The sequence below is a fragment of the Beauveria bassiana genome, assembly GCF_000280675.1.
Source record: "Beauveria bassiana ARSEF 2860 unplaced genomic scaffold BBA_S00034, whole genome shotgun sequence".
In the NCBI taxonomy this organism is placed as follows: domain Eukaryota; kingdom Fungi; phylum Ascomycota; class Sordariomycetes; order Hypocreales; family Cordycipitaceae; genus Beauveria; species Beauveria bassiana.
In genome coordinates, this window is record NW_007930869.1 from 77,029 (window position 1) to 98,012 (window position 20,984).

The 20,984-nt window shown below is 54.0% G+C and overlaps 8 protein-coding genes across 8 annotated transcripts; 3 read left to right on the plus strand and 5 right to left on the minus strand.

The window, feature by feature from the left end:
* Positions 1–953: 953 nt before the first annotated feature.
* BBA_08363 (GNS1/SUR4 family protein) lies at positions 954–2,396 on the plus strand (the record flags this gene model as incomplete). Its single annotated transcript, XM_008603460.1, has 2 exons — positions 954–1,733; positions 1,785–2,396. 2 exons carry the CDS (start codon positions 954–956, stop codon positions 2,394–2,396), a joined length of 1,392 nt encoding a protein of 463 aa, XP_008601682.1.
* An 894-nt stretch (positions 2,397–3,290) lies between these two features.
* Positions 3,291–4,272, minus strand: BBA_08364 (zinc finger protein; the record flags this gene model as incomplete). Its single annotated transcript, XM_008603461.1, has 2 exons — positions 3,291–3,668; positions 3,754–4,272. The coding sequence occupies 2 exons, from the start codon at positions 4,270–4,272 to the stop codon at positions 3,291–3,293; spliced, it is 897 nt and encodes a 298-aa protein (XP_008601683.1).
* A 3,444-nt stretch (positions 4,273–7,716) lies between these two features.
* On the minus strand, positions 7,717–9,354 carry BBA_08365 (amidohydrolase family protein; the record flags this gene model as incomplete). The annotated part of the gene is made up of 1 exon (XM_008603462.1): positions 7,717–9,354. One exon carries the CDS (start codon positions 9,352–9,354, stop codon positions 7,717–7,719), a length of 1,638 nt encoding a protein of 545 aa, XP_008601684.1.
* A 2,245-nt stretch (positions 9,355–11,599) lies between these two features.
* BBA_08366 (2-isopropylmalate synthase) lies at positions 11,600–13,273 on the plus strand (the record flags this gene model as incomplete). The annotated part of the gene is made up of 2 exons (XM_008603463.1): positions 11,600–13,159; positions 13,214–13,273. The coding sequence occupies 2 exons, from the start codon at positions 11,600–11,602 to the stop codon at positions 13,271–13,273; spliced, it is 1,620 nt and encodes a 539-aa protein (XP_008601685.1).
* Positions 13,274–13,419: 146 nt separating this feature from the next.
* On the minus strand, positions 13,420–14,845 carry BBA_08367 (DUF6 domain protein; the record flags this gene model as incomplete). Its single annotated transcript, XM_008603464.1, has 4 exons — positions 13,420–14,091; positions 14,149–14,222; positions 14,304–14,517; positions 14,618–14,845. 4 exons carry the CDS (start codon positions 14,843–14,845, stop codon positions 13,420–13,422), a joined length of 1,188 nt encoding a protein of 395 aa, XP_008601686.1.
* A 512-nt stretch (positions 14,846–15,357) lies between these two features.
* Positions 15,358–15,912, minus strand: BBA_08368 (GNAT family acetyltransferase; the record flags this gene model as incomplete). Its single annotated transcript, XM_008603465.1, has 1 exon — positions 15,358–15,912. The coding sequence occupies one exon, from the start codon at positions 15,910–15,912 to the stop codon at positions 15,358–15,360; it is 555 nt and encodes a 184-aa protein (XP_008601687.1).
* A 249-nt stretch (positions 15,913–16,161) lies between these two features.
* On the minus strand, positions 16,162–17,859 carry BBA_08369 (C6 transcription factor; the record flags this gene model as incomplete). Its single annotated transcript, XM_008603466.1, has 2 exons — positions 16,162–17,586; positions 17,812–17,859. 2 exons carry the CDS (start codon positions 17,857–17,859, stop codon positions 16,162–16,164), a joined length of 1,473 nt encoding a protein of 490 aa, XP_008601688.1.
* A 511-nt stretch (positions 17,860–18,370) lies between these two features.
* On the plus strand, positions 18,371–19,280 carry BBA_08370 (short-chain dehydrogenase/oxidoreductase; the record flags this gene model as incomplete). Its single annotated transcript, XM_008603467.1, has 3 exons — positions 18,371–18,588; positions 18,650–19,002; positions 19,054–19,280. The coding sequence occupies 3 exons, from the start codon at positions 18,371–18,373 to the stop codon at positions 19,278–19,280; spliced, it is 798 nt and encodes a 265-aa protein (XP_008601689.1).
* Between the last annotated feature and the right edge of the window lie 1,704 nt (positions 19,281–20,984).

Here is a 20,984-nt window from a genome sequence, read left to right on the forward strand (position 1 = left end):
CGGGGCGACGTTAATTGTCGGCATTTTGCATAGGTTTCGTCGGCCGAAAATTAGGGCCATTAAAGTACCTAATATATATACCACTGATCCTATCCGTAACTATTAACCCTTATCCCTAGCTACTAACTACTAACCTTAACTATTAACCCCTAATTAGTATTTTAAAAAAGAGAGAATAAAAGCTTAGATTTTTATAATTTTTATAGAATTCTCTATATCTATAATATATAGATATATTATTTAAGGTTATAACCTATCCTTACCTAGACTTAATAGGCTCTTACTTATATCTAATTAAGTTAGCTACTAGTATATAAGATAGCTTACTACCTTTTAGGATAGCCTAGATAGGTTTAGTACCCTCTAAGACTAGCCTAAGAAAGGAAAGACTCATTTTTTTAGTAGGCTTAGTAAAAAAGTTAGCTATCTAATTAGTCGTCCTGTAGGATAGTAGGCTATCCTATATACCTATGGCTGACTTTAGTTATTCTTGATTAGCTGCGAGCAGATTTCCCCCACTTTTTGGCCGATAAAACCTGCGAAACAGTCCGACAATTAACAAGGCCCCGGTCCCCAGCTGTCCGCCCTCGGGCATCCAACCGGAGGTGTGAAATTTATCGATAAGGGGAGTGGCGTTAACACGACCTAGAATTTGGGCGTTGGCTTCAATCGTTCTTCTACTCCAGCGCTCCGACCTGCACCTGTCCGGGATTTTTCCTCTTTTTTGTCCATCGTCTCTTCCTCCCCCGGAATTGGCTCCTCCTCGATTCAGAAGAACCTTTGGCTACAGCTCTGTTTCTCTCGTGCGACACTGACGAGTAACCTCGCGAGTACCTAGCCAACGACCCTCGCTACTGTCTCGAAAATTGCCCTCTTACCGCCTCACCAAGACCGACTTGCTCTCTTCCCCGCCTCCCTCCGCCGCCGTCGAACAACCAAAACGCATCATCAACATGTCGGTCCACTCCGGCATCATCGGCGGCCTGCCGTCGTCGAAGCTCTTTAGCTTCCCTCCGCATAACCCGGCGCCGCCTGTGCCACCGGCCCCCGTTTCTACCCTTTCCGTCATGCGGCCCTTCAACATTCCTGACGGCCTCTTCCTCGGTGCCCTTGACGCCCGCGTGCCCATCACCATTGCCGCTACGTACGCTGTCACCGTTAAGCTGCTCAATCGCTACAACCGCGCCCATAACAAGCAGCCCTGGGCCATTTCCAAGACGGCCGTCTTTCGCTTCTTCGTCGTCGTCCACAACATTTTCCTCGCCGTCTATTCGGCCTGGACCTTTTACGGCATGCTTGGCGGCATGCGCAAGAGCATAGTCAACCCCTTTGGCCCGGGCGGGCTCGCCGCCACCGCCGACAGCGCCTGCCGCCTTCATGGCGCTCCTGGTCTTGGCAACTCGGTCTACTTTAACGAGCACCTCACCCGCTTTGAGAGTGCTGGTCCAGACACTCCCGCCGGCGTCGTTGACGCCGTCACCGGTCTACCTAACGGTCAACAGGGAGGTCGCATCTGGAACGAGGGCCTCGCCTACTACGGTTGGATCTTTTACCTGAGCAAGTTTTACGAGGTCCTTGACACCTTCATCATCCTGGCCAAGGGCAAGCCCAGCTCCACGCTGCAGACCTACCACCACGCCGGCGCCATGCTCTGCATGTGGGCGGGCATGCGCTACATGTCTGCGCCCATCTGGATTTTTGTCCAGTTTAACTCGTTCATCCACGCTCTGATGGTGAGCCACTAAAAATCTATTCGCTCGCGACTCACCCGCTGACTTGCACAGTACACTTACTACACCGTGACGGCCTTCAACATCCGCGTCCCAGTCTTCATCAAGCGCAGCCTAACCAGCATGCAAATCACGCAGTTCCTCGTCGGCGCGTCCCTTGCCATGTGCCACTCCTTTGTCTATTACTTTGCACCGGCCGCTGCCTCGACCTCGACCTCGACCCCGACATCGGACGCGGCCGGTGCCGTCGAGTCGGTCCGCGCGCTGCTATTCGGCTCCGGCGCCGACGCCCGCCGCATCAAGACCATTGTCGACCAGAACGTTTCGTACGTTTCGCAGCCGTGCATCGTCAGCTCTGGTGAGACCTTTGCTATCTGGCTCAACGTCGTGTACCTTGCGCCCCTCACCTACCTCTTTGTCAGCTTCTTCATCGCCAGCTACGTCAAGCGCAGCAACGCCGCTAATAAGTTTGCCGGCAAGGGCGCCGCGGCGCGCCGTCTCAGCAATGTCAACGTCGACGTCGCTCTCGCGGAAAAGGCTGGTTGGGATGCCGCCCGCGGCCTGGAGCGTGAGGTGTACGGCGGTGAGCGCATGGTGCGCAGCAGCGATAACAGCCCTACGCGCGAGGAGGTCACTGCTCGCCGCACCACCAGGCGTCGAGGCTAAATCCGATATTTGCAGAAGAATGGGACTCGATATCTGTGGCCTCATTGCATTGCATTGCGTAGAGAGAAAAGGGAAGACGCGGCTGAGTGTTGCGACACGAAACCGGAAAGAGGAGAAGAAAAAGTCGGGGGAGATTACATGACATGGCGTAAGATGCTTATTATTCTCATGATTGTCTAGACTCTTTGACAAAGATCCAACTGCATTCATTGTTCTGGTTACTCAAGACGATAGAGACGTTTTCCTTGCTTTTACTGCTATCATCTATATACGAAGCTTAAGTGACGCTTGGTTTGTTCATTCATGGATGTGAGGCGATTCTATGTCAATAAATTATGACATTTCTGCTCCGAAATAGAGTTAAAGCAAAGAATGAAGACGCCTAGCTCCATAGTCAAGCTCACAAAGTTCACACTATACTTAAGCCTTAATGACTGTTCACGTGGCAGATTTGAAGACCTAATAAAGTTAAGGGCAACTTGGCAGATGATGTATTATGGAATCGTAGATGCGACCCTCTGTTGTGTGCTTCTCTTTGAGGCCCAACGAAACCCGAAATAAAGCTGAAAATGAAATCAAAATGGCAATGCCATCGCTCGAAACAATGAAAAATATGGTCCCTAATGAAAAGAATGGTCCGTAAACTCCATGAGGTTGGAACCTGCCTCTTGTATAACGTTGTGAAATGCAAAGGAAGGGTAACAACCCATCCATGACCAGCGACTGCGTACGGTCGGCTGATATCTATAGAGGATATATGAGAAAGGCCATGTTAAAATGCGCCTCTTTGATCCGGGTATCATGGTGTCTTGGTGGCTAGCCAACCAGCACAAAGACGTGTATATGTGTATCGTATATGCAGAGAAATAGAGTAGAAATGCAAAAAGAGTGCACTCAAAAGGTGCTCCAGTTCCAGTCGCGCGGGACACTGGCGGCAATGTCCTTGCTGGTAGGCAAGTTAAATTCATTGTCGTCGCCGCCCTTCTTCGTGGAAATGGCGGCCGCCGCAGTGCGGCCGCCTGAGGAATCTGAGCCCGAAGATTGGCTGTTGTTGCGCGAGTGACGGGCCTTGACCTGCTCAAAGCAGTGGTTGCAGGTCCGCGAAGGCATAGCGCGCGGGTTAAAGTTGGCGTCCTGGTCAAGAGGAAGGACCAAGGTTGAATGGAAGTCGCAGAAAATATTACCACATTTGCGGCAGTGGTGCCTGCGGTTGAAGTAGCTGAAAGAGCGCTTGCAGAGGGGGTCGTCGCAGATGGATGATTCCGTGTCGGGCTATCGCCTGTCAGTGCACGCTCTTTTTGGCCGACTTGTGCGTATTGCTTGTGTTGCGAGTAGCAAGTGAGGAGCCAGAACATACCTTCCAATGCCTACGGGTAGGCGGCGACGTAACATCGGGATATGTCGTCAGATCCCAATCGCCCTCGAGGCTCTTGGAGCTCTCGATGGTGGATCGACGGCTGAGGCGGGAACCGATGGCGCCGAGGCCGGTGAGACTCAACAAGTTGGCCGTATTGGTGCGCCGCAGTGTTGAGTCGGAGCCTGAATCGGACGAGGAACCGGGAGAGCGGGAGAGCGGCTGCTGGGGCGGAAATTCGTAGTTGGGACGCAAGACGGCGGGCATGTACAGAGGGCGCGCGCCGGCCGCATTACTGCTGTGAATGTTGCTGCGTGAGCCTGCTGTGCCGCGTGGCGAGGGCGGTGTCGAGGCATAGTGGCCAGCACCGCTGTTGGCCGGGTTTGTGTTGAGTTGAAAGCGAGGGCCCGCGAGGTTGTAAGACTGGGAGCGGGCGTGATGGGTAGGGCGGTGGGAAGAGAGAAAGTGACGAGATTGCTGCTGCTCGCCAGGCAGCGTGGGCATGATAAGCTGGGCGGCCATTGTGTGATGTTTCCAGTAAATGGTTATGAGTGTCGAGTTTTTGCAGAAATTGGCTGTTGTTAAAAGTCGTCTGTCGGAGAGTGTATGCGGAGGAAAAGAGATTAAAGACCTGGAGTGTTTGCTGTCCCAGGGTCCCTTGGTGTCTTGTTGGATCCGGGCGAGAGAGGAGTGGTGGGCACTCGTGGCTGACAAGGTTGGAAGGGATCGCCGGAGATGGAATGACGGTCTGTTGGCGGGCGAAGAGGAGTCGAAGGGGGGGCCAGTTGAAATTAATGCAAGTGTTATCAGTTGTAAGATGGCGGCAACCCAGGAGCGCGGAGCTGACTATCGTAGCGCGGCAATTGGCTGAAAAAGGAGGCGGTTTGGAGCGGCCAAGTGGTGATGGTGGGAGGGGAAACGAGCTGGCTGGGGTGAAATACTGGGGGCCTTTTTTTAGTGGACTGAGCGGTGTGAGCGACGAACTTGTCTCGTGCGTGCAGGATGTTAATGCAACCAGCAAGCAGTGATGTAATGCAAAGATGCTGGGGAGATGGCGATGGAGCGGCGATGTGTTGATGAGAGCGAGATAACAGCATTTGTTGTTATGAAGGAGGAAATACCTACTTATGCAGCAGGGTTTACCAATACAGCAGGTTGTGTCGCGGCTGCAACCACTCAATCACTGTTAATTTGCAACTGCAGCCACCGCAGCCAGCCACCGCAGCCACACAGTATTAGGTACCTAGGTAGGTACCACTATCAATAGCCGCTGCCGGTCGCCGCCGGGCTTCTGGCAGTTGACGACCGACAACGCACGACTCATGGCATGCATCAAGGAAAGGCGGCGGGTATCAATGAAGCTTGCAATAATTCTGCCATTTGGTCGCCGCCTTCCCCCTCTGTTTCGGTAGATGTTTGGTACTCTACATGCTGTCTGGTGTTAATACCTGCTTGCCTGCTGCGCCCGCTGTAGAGCCCCGCTGGCTCGCTGTCAGTGTTTCTGCCACAGGCTTTGCTTTCCCTGTATTTCAGTGCCTTCTGTTCATCTCCAAGGCGATCTCTAGGTACCTACGCGGGAGGGGGGTGTTTTCTGACATGCCCTCTGACATATTTTGCTATCTTGCATATTTTTAGACATATTATAAGGAAATCGCACTTTTTAGCATTTAAAAATTTCTGACATCCTATCCGAGAAGCCCGAATCCGTGGCAGCATGCCTTAATAATATTTAATCTACGAAAATCTGTCAGAGGGCATGTCAAAGAATACCCCCCTCCCGCGTAGGTAGGTAGGTAGGTACCTGTAGGTAGCCAGGCCATTTCCCACCACTCACAGCCCGCCAAATTGCCCCGAATCTCCACATTAAATAGCCTCGCCCGGAAGAATCCGTCACAACCTCTGCATCCACATCTTGTCTTTTGCCCCGTCGCTCCCCTCCCCTCCCACTGCACAACACGAATCCATCACCGACGGGGCGTTCAATTTGCCTGTGAGGCATTTCCCACCGGTAGACAAAGCACCGACCACTGGCCCAGTACCTAACTAACTACTCTTGGCGTCGCTTGTCCTTGGCCGTTGAGAGTCGACATCGCCTGGATGCCTGGCCGCTGTCTTCTCCCGATTATTAGAGTTCTCGCTTCTTTCGCCGGGAGCAGCCATTTATGATTCTACCTTGAAAACTAACTAGATGGGTGGTTAACCCAGAGCATCACATCAACCACTCATGCCGCGTCGCCCATCGTGCAAGGATGCAAAACCGAGCAGAGTTTGCCACTAGCTAACCCCGATCGTCATACTCTTTCTTCTCGCCCGATTTCCATATACGGCATGCGGTGATGCACATCTCGCGGTCTGCTTCTTGAACGGCAAATGAACTGAATCCCTGCTCTTTTTGGCAGGTTTCTTTCTTTTGTTTTGCTACACGCACTACTGATAATAGATAGTTGCTCGCTCCGGCGTACTGCACCCGACCCGACCGGCCGACCGAGCTGGCTCCACCACTAAGGTACAAAGCCAAGCAATAAGCCACAAAGCCTCAAGCGGCGAGCCTGCTTGCCTGCCCGAGGATCCGCATCCATGGGTGTACCGTGTACGTCTCCTGTGATATCGCCAGGGACCCGCACCAGCATGAAAACACAATTGAGCCCCAATGTCCCAATCCAGAAGGTTGCTTAGTTGCGTCTAGATCCAATCTCACTAGGTACCTACCCATTTACAGGCATTTGGCCCCCGAGGCCAGTAGGTCGCTGAACTACTTCAGGCAGGATTTCCGTCCAAGAGTTGCAACTGGACAATCAAGGGGACAAGCTTTCGATCCACTGCAATTTTGGATGTGCGAAGAGAGCCAGCCAGTCGCACGGTCATTGACAATCCTCAAAGACAAACCCCCGACATATCTAAGAAGAAAAATGACAGTCGAATCAATTACCCTTGATTCCTTTTGCATATTCCAACCTCTGCCGCGCACTGGCCGCATTGACATGTCTCAAACAGGAAATGTCTTGCACGACCACGGAATTTCCCCGCGGAAGCACGATCAAGCAAGGATAAACTGAATTCGTTCTCAAACGACCAAGTCCCCTGGAACGCGAATAATTAACAACACTGCTGCTACTGGCTACATACACTGAGTAACCCTCCTAGAACCCTTGCCTGGGCGCTCCGTTAGCCTCCATTTGTCGCCGATAAAATGGGGTCGCCCCCCCGAAATAGCGCCGTCGGCCGATGTGAGAATTGAGGCTCCTGGTTCTGGTCCCTGGAGCGGCGACAGGTCTCTTTTAAGCCTCGCTGGAACGAAATACGAGAACTGCTGAGCTGAATTGCCAGTCTCCCGCGGCACACTCCGCCATCCCAGGATCAGCGAATAACACAACGACGAGTTATGATGGCCATAATCTGTAAAATCGGTACAACCAGAACTCCCCGTGGCGTCGTGCAGGATTCAATAATTACGTGGAGACTCCAACCGAAAAGCTCGTCTACAGGCTAACTAGCTAGGAAGTTACTTACTGATAAATACGACTACAGTCCAGTTCGCCAGAGCAAAATTCGTCCATTTATACCTCCTCCACACACTGGTACTAATCAAGCAACGCAATACGAAATGCAGCCTCAGCTGAGCCTGCAGCCGGTCATATTGATACGCACATGCAGCATGGCTCATCAAGCATACGGGGGCCGCCAGCACGTTCAAGGGCCTAGTTGAAACACTAGTTCTATGATCAACTGGCTGAATTGCACCAGTCGTATTCTCAAAGCGGCTGAACTGCATGCAATTTTTTTTTTATAACATACTACTTAGTGTCAACGACTCTACGACTCCAATTGCAATTCATTAGCCTCAGTTCAAACAGCATCTCTCGCTTTCATCACCATCTCCGTACGCCTTCCCTCTGACCCAAGTCCGCGTCGTCAAGACCATGCCACCACAAGCAACTTCTTAGTACATGAAAGCTTGTCGAAACACTATGCAGCCGTATATACCTGGTTTCCCTTGATCCAGGTCTCTGCCACCCTGGCGTCCAACAGCATCTCTGCATCCCACGCCATGTCGACCAGCACCAAATCCGCCTCCCAGCCTACGCGCAGCTGTCCGACCCTGTCCTCGGCGAAGCAGCTCCTCGCGGATCCGCGCGTCGCCGCTGCCACCGCCGCCGCTAGCGTCAACGCGTACTGCGGTGTCGTTTGTACCGTGCTATTGCGGTCCATGGCTGACCGTCTCGTCGTCGCAATGTACAGGTTAGCCAGCGGGTTGTACGGTGCTGTTGGCGCATCGCTTCCCAGCGCCAGAGGAGCGCCGTGCTCGGCAAATGCTGCGTAAGGAAATACATGCCCGCACCGCGCCTTACCTAGCAGCCGTTCCCACGCCGTCATGCCTGCCGGGTCGAGGTGCACCGGCTGGACGGACGCGGTGATGCCGAGCGCGCCTAGGCGTGGCACGTCCTCTGGTGCTGTTGTCTCGAGGTGCTCGATGCGGTGCCGGCCGGAAGGGTTGCCGACAGCCTCGAGCCCGTCGATTGCCAGCTTGATGGCGGCATCGCCAATGGCATGCATCGCGATCTGCAAGCCTGCAGCGTCGGCGCGCTGCAGCACCGGCGCGAGAGCCTCCGGCGTCCACATCGGCGCAACTGTCTTGTTGTTGTGCGAGTATGGCTGCTGCAACGCGGCGGTGCAGGCATCGACCACGCCGTCACATATAATCTTAATACCCGTGATATGGAATTTCTGGCTGGTAGCATTGTTATACCGCGTGTGTAGCTCAATCGCGCGGTCAACTTGTTGCAACGTCTCCTCGGGCGACGTCCGAGGAAAGACAAGCCAGTGCGCGGCCACCCAGATCGGTAGCTCACCGTACTTTTGCCGATACTTTTGGAGGGCCGCCCAGTCTTCCTCACCCATGGCCATGTCCACGACGCCCGTGTAGCCTACGGCCATATAGGCGTCTAGGGCGGCCTGGACGTGCTGCTGTTTCTCCTCAGCCGTCAGCTTGCTCTCCAGAAACGGCCAGACAATATTTGACGCCGCCGTCTCCTCCATGACACCCGACGGCTTGCCGTCTGTACCGCGCCGGATCCGACCGCCCGGGGGATCCGCCATGTCTGCGACACCCAGCTCGTCGAGCGCGGCCGTGTTGAGCCACGAGGAGTGCATGTCATCAGCATCGACGTACACGGGGCGGTCTTTACCATCGACGTCGAACCCGTCGAGCTGCGACGCGAGCTCATTGCCGTCGGTCGATGGATGGAACCAGCCCTGGCATAGAATCCGCGGAAGCTCTGGATGCTGGGCTGCGTAGACGCGGATTGCGTCCTGAATCTCGCGCAGATTCTTGCGCGTGCGCAAGTTCAGCTTCTGTAGCGATGCGCCGGTCTGGCATAGGTGCATATGCCCATCAACAAAGCCAGGAATTACAACGCGGCCCTGAATGTCGTGTAGAACGGCGCCCGGTGCGGCCATGGCCTCGACGACAGTGGCGTCCGTCTCATCGCCCACGTATGTTATTTTACCCGTGCTCGCGTCGAGGATGATAGCGCTGGCAAAGTAATCAGGTGTCTCGTCGCTGGCTGCGACAAAGACGTGCCCGTTGTGCAGGACCGTGGGCATGGTTGATGGCTTGGTGACTTTACGGAAGGCGAGGTCAGACGCAGTTACTGAAAGTAAAAGACAGATGAAAGGAAAGAATGGTAATCGGGAGTACATGTTGCTGAATAAATTTTCTACTTGAAATTCGGCGCTGTGGCATAGCAAGGCGTCTAATGTGCTCCCGGAGTCGTAGCTTATAAAAAGGGCCGGACATCGGGCCCCGCGGCCGGCGGGGGCCGTGTCACCAAGATTGCCGATGCGATGCTATCTCTTGCGCATGGGCGCAGCACACACACAGTGCAAAAATGTAAATTAGTATGCATAACACTGGCAGGAAATTCGCCGTAGATGATTGAATCAGCTCACAGCATGAGATATCTACCGAGCGGAGAGTGCCGACTCCGAGAGCTGCAAGTCATGCCGCGATGGGGATGCCGGACGCCGGACGGCTACTGCATGAAAGAGCTGCGCCGAGCACAAGTGCCGGCATGTGTAGTTTCTGTGCGGTTCCGCTTTGAAAGATAAGCATAATGTAGAGTGATGGCATTCCGTCGAGCCGCTGAACTGATGCTGTAAACAAATAGCCGGTGATGCTACTACAGACGACGATTGACCACAACCCAGATGTGGTATATTGCAACATACAATTCGGAATCTATACAGTGATATGTCGACGCTTTCTTTGTGATAGAATTGCAGCACGATGCAACTCACAGTTCTAGGCGCTGGGGCATCTCGCGAGATCTCACTAATTCTCCCGCGTCGCCAAGACTTAGTCACGGCTAGCCTGATCCCCTTGAAGCTATCTATGCACACCGCGAGACTCCGCGGCGTCCGCACGCGCCGCAAGATGGTCCACGTCGATTTCTTCGCATAGAATAACGTCACTGCTGCAAAGGTAGACTTGGGACGCTTTCAACGCCAGCAGCTCATCCCTTCGAGTGTGGCAGGGCTGCATCAAGGCTGGCGTCATGCGGCGACAGTGATTAAGAACCTGGACGGAACAGCCGAACGGTGACTAAAGAATCAAAATGCGCCTGATCTCATCCTATTGGTATGCATCGAATATTGCCAGACAGTATGACAGTTTATCACTGGCATTGCGTTGCGGAATCGAGACCCACGACGACGGCCAACACGGAAATAACGACGCCCGTGAGACTTGTGATCTCGAAGAGACTATAAGAATTTTTACCCCAGCAACGCAACCCCCCCCACCGATTAATCGAGGAGCACAAAGCCAGTGCTCGGCGCTCGGCGTACTATGCTTTTATGACATGCATATCTCATAACTACCTATACACTTTACTATATTCTGTCGAAAAGACAGACTTATTAATACTTTGAGATTCTCACGACGCAACAGCAATCTTGTATCTCTACACCTCGGCCCAGCCTCAACTTCTTTCAGAAACTCATCATTACTTCAACCAAGACACTCCATCGATCAAGCTTCTGCATCGAGTCATGGAAAAAGGCGTTATTGACAGAATGCGCTATTGACACATGCTGGCTGCAGTGCTGCTGCTCTTGGGGCCGTATTCGGAGCATGCGACTGCCTCCCACCAATCACGACACGCGTAATGCCCCTCCAGAGCTTCAACTGGAATACCCCACCTGGTGACTCCCAAAGTTTTCTCGCCTCTCCCGTCTGCATCGGCCCGGCGGAACTCTTATTTACTTTTTTCTTTTTCTCTTCGTATAATATCTCATCCGTCTGTTGTGTTCAGTCTTGGAGATTTTCGCGTCAACGGAACAGAAAACGTGCTCGATCCATCGTCCAGATCGTCCTTTGCCCCTCGATTGACTGCCCCGCCACTTACTCGGCTGCTCCGCCCACGATGCCCATGTACGACTATTGATTGACCCCACGATGCTGATGCTGCTGCCAACTGCAATTGAGAAATTCGGGACGTTTGCTGACTATCGGCCGCGATGATAGGCTCAAGGAACCGTCAAAAAAATACAAGGCGTTTAAGGTATGCCGTGCTCAGAGGTGTTGCTCATCTGCCTTCCTCTGCTGACTTGTTAGCCCTTGAAATTGGCCAATCGCCAATGGCCCGACAAGACCATTGAAAAGGCCCCTCGATGGCTGTCGTAAGTACTAAATGCCGATATTCCATGAATCAAGTGCCAAAACAGCCAGATCCTGTCTTCGCGATGGCAACCAAAGTCTGCCCGATCCCATGGTAGGTTCTCAGCGACCCTCTTTCATCACCACGTTTAACATCCCCAGAACGGTGACGAAAAATGGGGTTATTTCAAGATGCTCTGCGATCTCGGGTACAAGGAGATTGAAGTATCTTTCCCCTCTGCCTCACAAATTGATTTTGACTTCACCCGCCGCCTCATCGAAACCCCCGCCGCCGTCCCTGACGACGTCTTCCTGCAAGTGCTGTCGCCATGCCGACCCGACCTGATCCGCCGCACCGTCGAGTCAGTCCGCGGCGCCAAAAACGCAATCATCCACATCTACCTCGCCACGAGCGCGTGCTTCCGCCAGGTCGTCTTTGGATACACCGAGGAGCAGACCCTCGCGCTGGCCGTCGAGTGCACCAAGCTCGTTCGCTCTCTGACCAAGGACGACCCAGCTGCCGCCGGCACCAACTGGCAGTTTGAGTTTTCGCCCGAGTGCTTTTCCGATACCGACCCCGAATACGCCGTCCGCGTGTGCCAAGCCGTCAAAGCCGCCTGGGGCCCCAACGATTCCAACGACAAGATCATCTTCAACCTGCCCGCCACCGTCGAGCTCGCCACGCCCAACATCTATGCCGACCTAATTGAGCACTTTTGCACAAACATTGGCGACCGGGACAGCGTTTGCGTGTCTCTGCATCCTCACAACGACCGCGGCTGTAGTGTGGCCGCCGCCGAGCTCGGCCAGATGGCGGGCGCTGACCGCGTCGAGGGCTGCCTTTTTGGAAACGGAGAGCGCACCGGCAACGTCGACCTCGTCACCCTCGCCCTGAACTTGTACACGCAAGGCGTCAGCCCTAAGATTGACTTTTCCAACCTAAATCCTGTTATTGACATGGTCGAGAGTTGCACAAAGATTCCCGTCCACCAGCGCGCGCCGTACGGCGGCAGCCTCGTCTGCGCCGCCTTCTCCGGCAGCCACCAAGACGCCATCAAGAAGGGCTTCCAGAGCCGCCAGGCCCGCGGCCTGTCTAGCGAAGACCCCTGGGATGCCATGCCCTACCTGCCTCTGGATCCCCAGGACATTGGCCGCACCTACGAGGCCATCATACGCATCAACTCGCAGTCCGGCAAGGGTGGCAGCTCCTTCATTCTGCAGACCAAGCTGCAGCTCGATCTCCCCCGAAATTTCCAAATTGCCTTTTCCAACGTTGTGCAACGCCGCGCCGAGGAGCTTGGTCGCGAGCTCCTGGCCAATGAGATTACGGACCTCTTCGAGTCGACCTACTTTCTCAACGACAACCCTCGCCTCAGCCTCATCGACTACAGCATTACGCCGGACCGAAGCGAAGGCGCGGCTGCGGCTGCGGCGGCAGACGGCAAAACGCCCGACACCAAGAGCGCCATGCGTATCTTTGAGGGCGTCATTGTCCTGGACGGCAAGGAGTACAGGCTGCGCGGCCGGGGCAACGGTCCCATCTCCAGCATGGCGGCCGCCCTTAAGGACGTCGGCATCGACTTCGACGTCAATGACTACAAGGAGCACGCCATTGGTGAGGGCCGAAGCGTAAAGGCCGCGTCGTACATTGAGTGCAAGCCCACTGGCTTAAAGCAAACTGTGTGGGGTGTCGGTATCCACGAAGACGTGGTGCAGAGTTCTCTCCTGGCATTGTTGAGCGCTGCCAGTAACGTGAGTATTGTTCCCGAGATGATCAAGTGAGGACAGTCGCTAATACCGCCGCAGTTCATGACTAGCCGGCCTGCCAGCCCCATCTTGAAGCCCAGAGTAGCACCTATTTCTTGAGCGGAGTAAAAAGTTGAAATATGCATTTCTAGCAATATAATGGTGTAACTTTGTTTTGTCAGTGCTTCCGTCGTGTAATGAGGCAAATTGGTCGTGATCAGCCACTGTGTTGCCGCCGTGCCCTATCTGTCTCCTGTATACATATTCTAGTCCTCTTCAGCACGAAGAAGACTGGTTTCCTCATCCGACGCCCGAGCAGGCTTTTCAGCATCCGGTACCTTCTTCTGCAAGCCAACCCAGACAGCTGCGCCGATGATCAGCGCGCTCCCGATGAAGCTCTCAGCCGGTGGCGTGGTGCCCCACACAAGACGCTCAATGATGAGCGCCGTCACAAGCTGCGTGTAAATCATATTCGTCGCCCTGCCCGCGCGCTCCCGCTGCAAGCCCTCGGTCAGCAGCACCTGCAGCAGGAATCCGGAGACGCCAATCGACAGCAGCAGCAGCCACTGCGGCGTGCTCTGCGGCGTCTGAAAGCCAATGTTTGGGTGGACGAGCAGGACGCCGCAGGAGACAACCGCGCCAATGACGGCAAAGTAGTTTACGCTGACGAGCGAATGCACGCGGGTGCCCAGGACGCGAATCGTGGCGTAGGCGGTGGCGGCGGCGAAGGAGCCAATGACGGCGAGGACGACGGCGAGGGAGCGCTCAGCGGGCGTAGCGGGCACGGGCTTGAAGATGCCGTCGAGGGCGTGGACGGTGCTGTTGGGCGAGGGATGGGTGAAGGGCAGGTGGGAGAAGAGGAACTGCGGGCGAGCAATGAAGAGCACCCCGGTGAGGGCGAGGAGGCCGGCGACGCCTTCGACGATGGTAAAGGGTTCCTGGTGGAGAAGTTAGCATGGGGAAGAGACTGGGTTGTACGAGACGTCGGTGCTCACTTTGAGGGCGACCCAGCAGACAAAGCTCGTGAGGGTGGGCACGAGGAACGTGATGACGGTCGAATCAGAGATGTCTAAAAAAGAAAGCCCATCTACAGACGAGTCGGGTCAGCCTGAGTGATACGCATATCTTACTGCAAAGCAGGTCATCGTACAGTACAGTCCGAAGATGCCAATGGTGCCCGCCGTGCCGCGCAGCACCAACAGCCCCCGGACCCCCGGCGGGCCGAGCGGAAAGTCGGGCACCTTTTTGTACCACATGTACGCGGAGCCGATACTGGCCGTAAAGATCATGCGGACAAAGATGATTTGCAGCGCGTGGAACTTTGTATCAAAGCCCGTTTCCAGCAGGCGCGTCGTCATGGCCATCTGGATGGTGGTTAGCAATCGTCTGCTTTTCTGCTTTCAATGCTGCTTGGGACAGAGTCTTAGGAGAGGAGAGGGAGGGGGGTGAGAAACGGAATCGTACAATAGAGGCAAAGATTTGCGCGACAAACACGAAAAAGAGACCGATATTGTTGTTGTAAAAGGCCTTGGTGCGGACCCAGAAGCTGACCTGCTCGTCGTCGGCGGCCGACGCTTCGTCCGAGCCATGGATTTGTGATGCGTGGCTATGACCATTGGGCAGAGATGCTGATGAGCTATCGGCATGCTGGGCGGCAGCATCCGGCGTTTTCTTGACAGATCCGTACGACATGCCGAGTGAGATGCTCACAAGGGAGCAGGACACCAAACTTTTTTTTTAGCAGCGGACAAGGGGGTTTTGACGTGTGGTGATTGGTATGTCTTGGCTAATCGGAGCTGGAATTGGTTAGAGTACAACCTATTGGGTTGAAAAATCGTCTTCTCACGAATAAATATAGGTTCAGTAGACTTGAAAAAGAGGGAGAATGAGGTCACCGACGTGAGATGCTCTCGGAGTTGCAGTTGGGAAGCGTGCGCTAGTCGGCCACCAATGAATGATCCACCGGATGGCGATACTTGATCGCGTCCCACAAGTGTCCTACCTATGCACCTCTGTATCCACGTAAATACCTTTTAAAGTTCAAATCATCGCCGTCCTTCAGTGGCCAAAATGTCGTCCACTAGCCTGTTCTAGTTTATATTGAAAATCAAGTGGACACTACCTATTTCTAGCACCGTGAAGGGCGCCCTTACTGGGCAGGTGTGCCAAAGTAAAGTATGTTTGTTGGTGTCCCGGTTTAGCAACTATGCGCTTTCAGCACCTTCGGCCTCTGGCCGAGCTTTAAACATGTAGAGCACCGCATCCCCATCCTCAACATAGCTCAATTCGATGAAGCCCATCCTCAGATACATATCAATAGCCACCTGATTTTCCTCGCGCGCTGAAATCGACACCAGGCACGACTTCCCCTCCGCCTCGGCCGTTGAAAACGAAAACGCCAGTGCCTTCTCGAATACCGCCTTGGCGATGCCCTGGCGTCGCGCGTCCGCCGCCGTGTACACGGCGTTGACGGCCCAGTGCAGAAGCGTCTTGGAGTCCTTGTCGCGCTCTTCCGGGACTAGCCCGGCGGCCATAGCTAGCACCGATGAGGGTTGCGTCCCGCGGACTAGAGTAAGGGAGGAGAGAACGCGGAGGTCTTGGTTGCGGATGGCGACAAAGGTCGTGGTGCTGGGTCGTGATAAGCGCTGCCGCCAAAAGCCGTCGTCTCTGGCGACTTCCTTTTCGTACGTAGCTCCGAAAACTAAATTTCGCAATCCTATGAGATGCCTTTTGCGATTGACGACGGGAACACAGGCCATCTTTACTCACATTGTGGATCTTTCTGCAACGCTTCCAGTCGAAACGGCTTGTACTTTGACAAGTAGAATTCTTCACCAGCCTGGTCAGGCTTTATCTGTTCTACCGTGTACTCCATCGACGTCGTCATCGTTGCCTTTTCTCGACATGTTGCAGAATTTAGATACGAGATGCTGCAGCCGGACGACAGAAGAAGGCTGTGACTCAGTGGGGGCTAGCGCTGCCATCATCTTGGTTGGTCATGCGGCACCTTACGCCGCAATGGCATAACTTCCCAGCATGGTGTAAACATCCCAAGCCGGCACCGCTTCGCTTTGCTTTAACGCATCGGCTGTCTTTTGGGCCATGGCCAGCCCGCCGACATCTGCCACCAGGCCAAGCACATCCTGCGCCCATTCGCGCAGGCGTACATCACGAGAGGCTTGCGCGGCCGAATAAAGCGGAAATAACACAGTGTAGGCCCCGAGCTGCTGCATGGGAGAGGCTAGGTCCCACGAGAGGGCGCCCTTTTCGTCGCGCGACACCACATACTGGGTGAAACTGTCGCAGATTGCATGTGCACTTTTCTCAATCGATACTCGTGCCGAGACGACGAGATCCGGATCGTGGGGCCGCGCATACCGCTCAATCATCAAGAGCAGGTTAAGCTGAGCTGTGCGAATGACGTTGCGAACCTGGGCAAAATATAGACCCTCGTAGATGTCGTACGACCCCGCCAAGGTCAGTTGTCGCCCCAAAGCATCGTCGCCGACAAAGACACGAGAGGGCTGCCAACACGACGGCAAAATACCCTCCAACGCGACGGTTGATTGATGAAAATCCAAGGCGCGTGCCAGTATTTGATCTCGACACGAGATATTGCCTGCTTGCACATCTGACGTAAAGTTGATGATCTGCTCATTCAATGTTGTCAAAGCCCACTTGGGGTCGTCCTCAATTTTGAAGTGGCGGCTCAGATCAGCCCGTAGTCGCTCCATCTCAACTGGTATCCGCATCCCAGATATAGCACAGCTGATGACGAGCGTAGTGTACAATCTCTGCGTCAGGCGGCGACCGACGTACGTCTGCAGGTTTTCTTTGCCTCGCGCTCGTATTAGCGAAATAGCGCCATTCATATGTCTCATCCACGACTCTGCTGAGGTGCGCTTGCGGCTGACGAGCTTCTCGTAGAGATCGAGTAGCAGGATCGACTGCAGCGTCTCGTCCGCCAACGAGGCCACCGGGTCGGCGAGCGCGGAATTGACGAGGTGCAGCGCAGAAACGTAGCGCTCCGTCGCAAGCTTCGTCATGGATGTAGGAGGCGCAAATTGGCGAAGAGCATAAAAGGCCAGACTCGCGGCGTCGACGCTGGCGACTAGATGGTCTGGTGGTTTCGTCGTTTGGTACAGGATTCCAAGGGCGTCGTAGCTCTTGGCGAGCCCAAAGACAAAATTGGTAAAAAAGTCTTGCTTTGCGAGTACATCCCACCCAATGTGTACAGGTTGAACAAAGTGGACATGATTTTCCAGCGTTACCTTGGGCCAGTTTGCGGGACGGACACGGCGCAGCTGAACCTTGTGCTTGTGCTTGACGAATTGCGTCTGGTCCCGGAAGCGCAGCTCCTCTTGCGTGCGGTAGCCAAAACAGCTGATTCCAGCCCGACAACACTGTCCGCAGCCATCTAGGCGGAGATCGCACTGATACAAAATGAATGGTTATTTCAGCTGCACGTCTCGGGACGGAGGCTCGGTGTCGTACCCGTAACTTGCGCTTCCTACATGGCAGGCAATCGCGGGAGGGGCGTCCCCTGTTGACCATCTAGATCACTAGCTCCGTGGCAGCTGATGGAGTTGATGAGTATAGAGAACTCGCATGTTGACGGATGAATCCCACCCACGTCGTTTGATACGGAGTTGGCATACGTCAGTCAAACTTTGTTGATATCTCGCGACCATGGTCCATGGCACCATGGTTGCATGGGTACCTACAGGTCAACGCCGACAGCTAGACCTATTCAGGTTAGCGTTCCGGAAGAGGGGCCCAGTAGAGGCCAAAAGGGTTTACAGCGGATTCCAGCAGATTATTACAGGGCCTCGCGCCGCCATGGCCCATGGCCACCAGAATCGCCCAGAAGGGTTAGCCATCCGGAGCTCCATCCGGCTGTTAGATGATGTCTTGGTACCTACCTACCTTACGTCCACGTCGGCCACTCGTCATGTAAAATTGTATCAACCATTATCAGGTTGCTGGGTTTTCAAGTCGGATTTAATGTTTAATTCCATCCGCCCAGATGAAGACGCTTGCATTTAGCCCCCAGCTTCGCAAGTGTGCACGACACAAAAAGCTACACAGCGAGTATATAAAAGGTCCTGCTTTACACTGATTGACATCCGGCATTCAACACCTCGTCCTTATCAGAATTCAGTCTCATCTGCAATCTAAACTCTCCTATCCAAATCAACAGCATTTATTACACTCAACATGGGATTCCCTTTTAAAACAGTCCTCCTCGTTGGTGCCACCTCTGGTATCGGCGCTGGACTCGCCGATAAGCTCGTCCAAGAGGGCTCCAAAGTTATCGCTGTCGGCCGTCGTCAGGACAGACTCGACGCTTTCGTTCAGAAGCACGGTGCTGAAAAGTCCAGCGCCATCAAGTACGACGTTACCGACAGAAACGGTCTCGACGCCTTTGTCCAGCGGTACGCACCCGACCCTGACGCAAAGAATCGTTCGCCATCTCGTACTAATTCCAGTTGATAGCGTCGTTAATGAAAACCCGGACCTAGATTGTGTTTTGCTCAACTCGGGCATGCAGCGTATGATTCGTCTTTCTAAGCCCGCCGAGGTTGACCTCGATGCGTTCCACCAAGAGATCAACACCAACTTCACCTCGGTCGTCAACCTGGCCCTCAAGTTCAGTGCCGAGCTGCTGGAGAAGCAGACTTCGACGGCGCTCATCGTCACGGGCACGCATCTTTCTACTGTGCCGTCGGTGGCCATGCCTGCCTACTCCTGCTCCAAAGCTGCGCTCCATGCTTTTATGGATTGCCTCCGTCGCCAGAATCAAGGCAAAAGCTGCAAGTTTATCGAAATCAACACTCCAGCCGTGCAAAGTAAGCTGTATCAATTGATACCTACATGGGCGTTTACTGATCACTATCAAGCGGAACTTCACGACTACATGGGCGATCGCGGTCGCTCCTTTGGCATGCCGCTGGCCGAGTTTATCGACCAAGTTTACCCGCAGCTGGAGAGCTTAGAGGAGCATACTTCCGTCGGATACCCCGTTGGCATTTCAGAAGACGATTATAAGAGTTTTGTTGGAACTAGACAAAGGATGTCTGACCAGCTCTCAAATGTGGTCATGGCACACATGCAACTCAGCCTTTGAAGTCACAACTGCAATCAGCCTAGGAATATCCGAGAATAGAATAGTTCTTGCCTAAATACTCCTTACGTCCCAACGCGCGCAGACGCAGTCCGTAGACCACAGAAGTACAGGAATAGGAAAGCCACAGACTACCCAAATAAACCCCAACAGCGTGTTACCCCAGCCATAGCCTAGCGACTTATAGGCAGCAGGCGCAAAGATGGGAAAAATAAAGCCGAGGATGTTGGAAAGCACTCGTGCAGCGGCGTTGGCTGAGGCAGTATGTTTGAACTCGTCGAGCATTCCATTGTAAGTTTTGCGAAGTGACGCCGCCGACAATAACATGATAAAGAAAGCGGCTAATTGCAAGCCGTCCTAGAGACGGCTTTTTCGCGTCCAACCTCTGAGCAATAACCTTGTTCTGCTTACCAACTGCCATGATAAAGCTTGTTCTGAGCAATTCGCACCTTCTCCCACTGCGGATGGCGGGCAGTGCGGGAATTCCGTGGCATCATTGTATAGGAATGGTCGACAAGAGGCGCGGGGAAAGGCCCGGCAGGATAGACTGGAACACGATGCAAGCACACTTGATCTTTGCAGCTATCTCTATAAGCGTTCGTACCGACTCGGACCTCTACACGTACAGGTTTTCATGGCGACCCTAAAAGGGCAGTCCGTTGCGAGGTCCGGGCCTCAGCTTCTATAGTATCTCAAGGACAGAGCACGCGAGCAATGAAATCGATGCGGACATCAAGTTTTACCGCCGGACAGATAGCATGAATTGATCAAATGCATCGCTTAGCCTGGACCTTGGATATAACAGACACCACCACCGATGCGACACTTGATGTCATCGGCGCAAAGACTGAGCGCATCTGGTGACGCTTCGTGCTAAGCGCCACTGGCTATCGCGACTACAAGACACCCCTGCAAGCCAAGGGTTCCAGTAGGGGGCCTTTGAGGGGACTGTCCAGCACCCGCAGTTCTGACCCAAGGACTTTGACTTTCAGGGAAATGTCGTCGTGATCGGCTCCTGCGCCACGGCCATCGCCTCAGTGCTGACACTGGCCCTTCAAGAAGCAGCGTTCGCCGACTTACAATACCTCGGTGCCGCGCGAGAACGTCGTGCATTCGTGTTTCGGTCGACGGCAGGCCCTTTACGTTCTCAGGGGGGCAGGTCTCGAGGCAGGAAGAGTCGTCTTTGACAAGTTTTGTGCTAAATAGATGTTGAAAAGGGAAAAGGAGATCGATTTAGCTGTTGGCGCGTGCGCGAGGGGCGGTGGCGTGGGCGCGGGGGGCTGTGGTGTATGGTCAACACTAAATAGAAAGCCACGCCAGTTGATATTTAGAAATAGACATTTTCATACACATCTAAATTGCAAAGTCCGACTGCGCCAATTTTTCCGTACCTCTTCTTGAGTTGTATTGATGGGTCTTGGGCACCTTCTCGAAGCGTGCAATGATCGGTAAACAGTCTGCTAACCTTGTCGATGGCATCACTGACAATAACACTTCCGTTCCGTAGACAGACGCCGCCTCATAGGAAACACTCGTAATTATTTCAGCTAACGCGCGAGTTTTCCAAAACGGCATGATCTCCCCGCGATTTGCAAGCACGAACTTAATGCAGAGTATCATGCTCTCAATGCAGGCGAACTGCAAGGCTCGACCAGGTGGACACTAAATTTACCTTACCAAGCTACCAAGCTACATTTCCATTCGAGC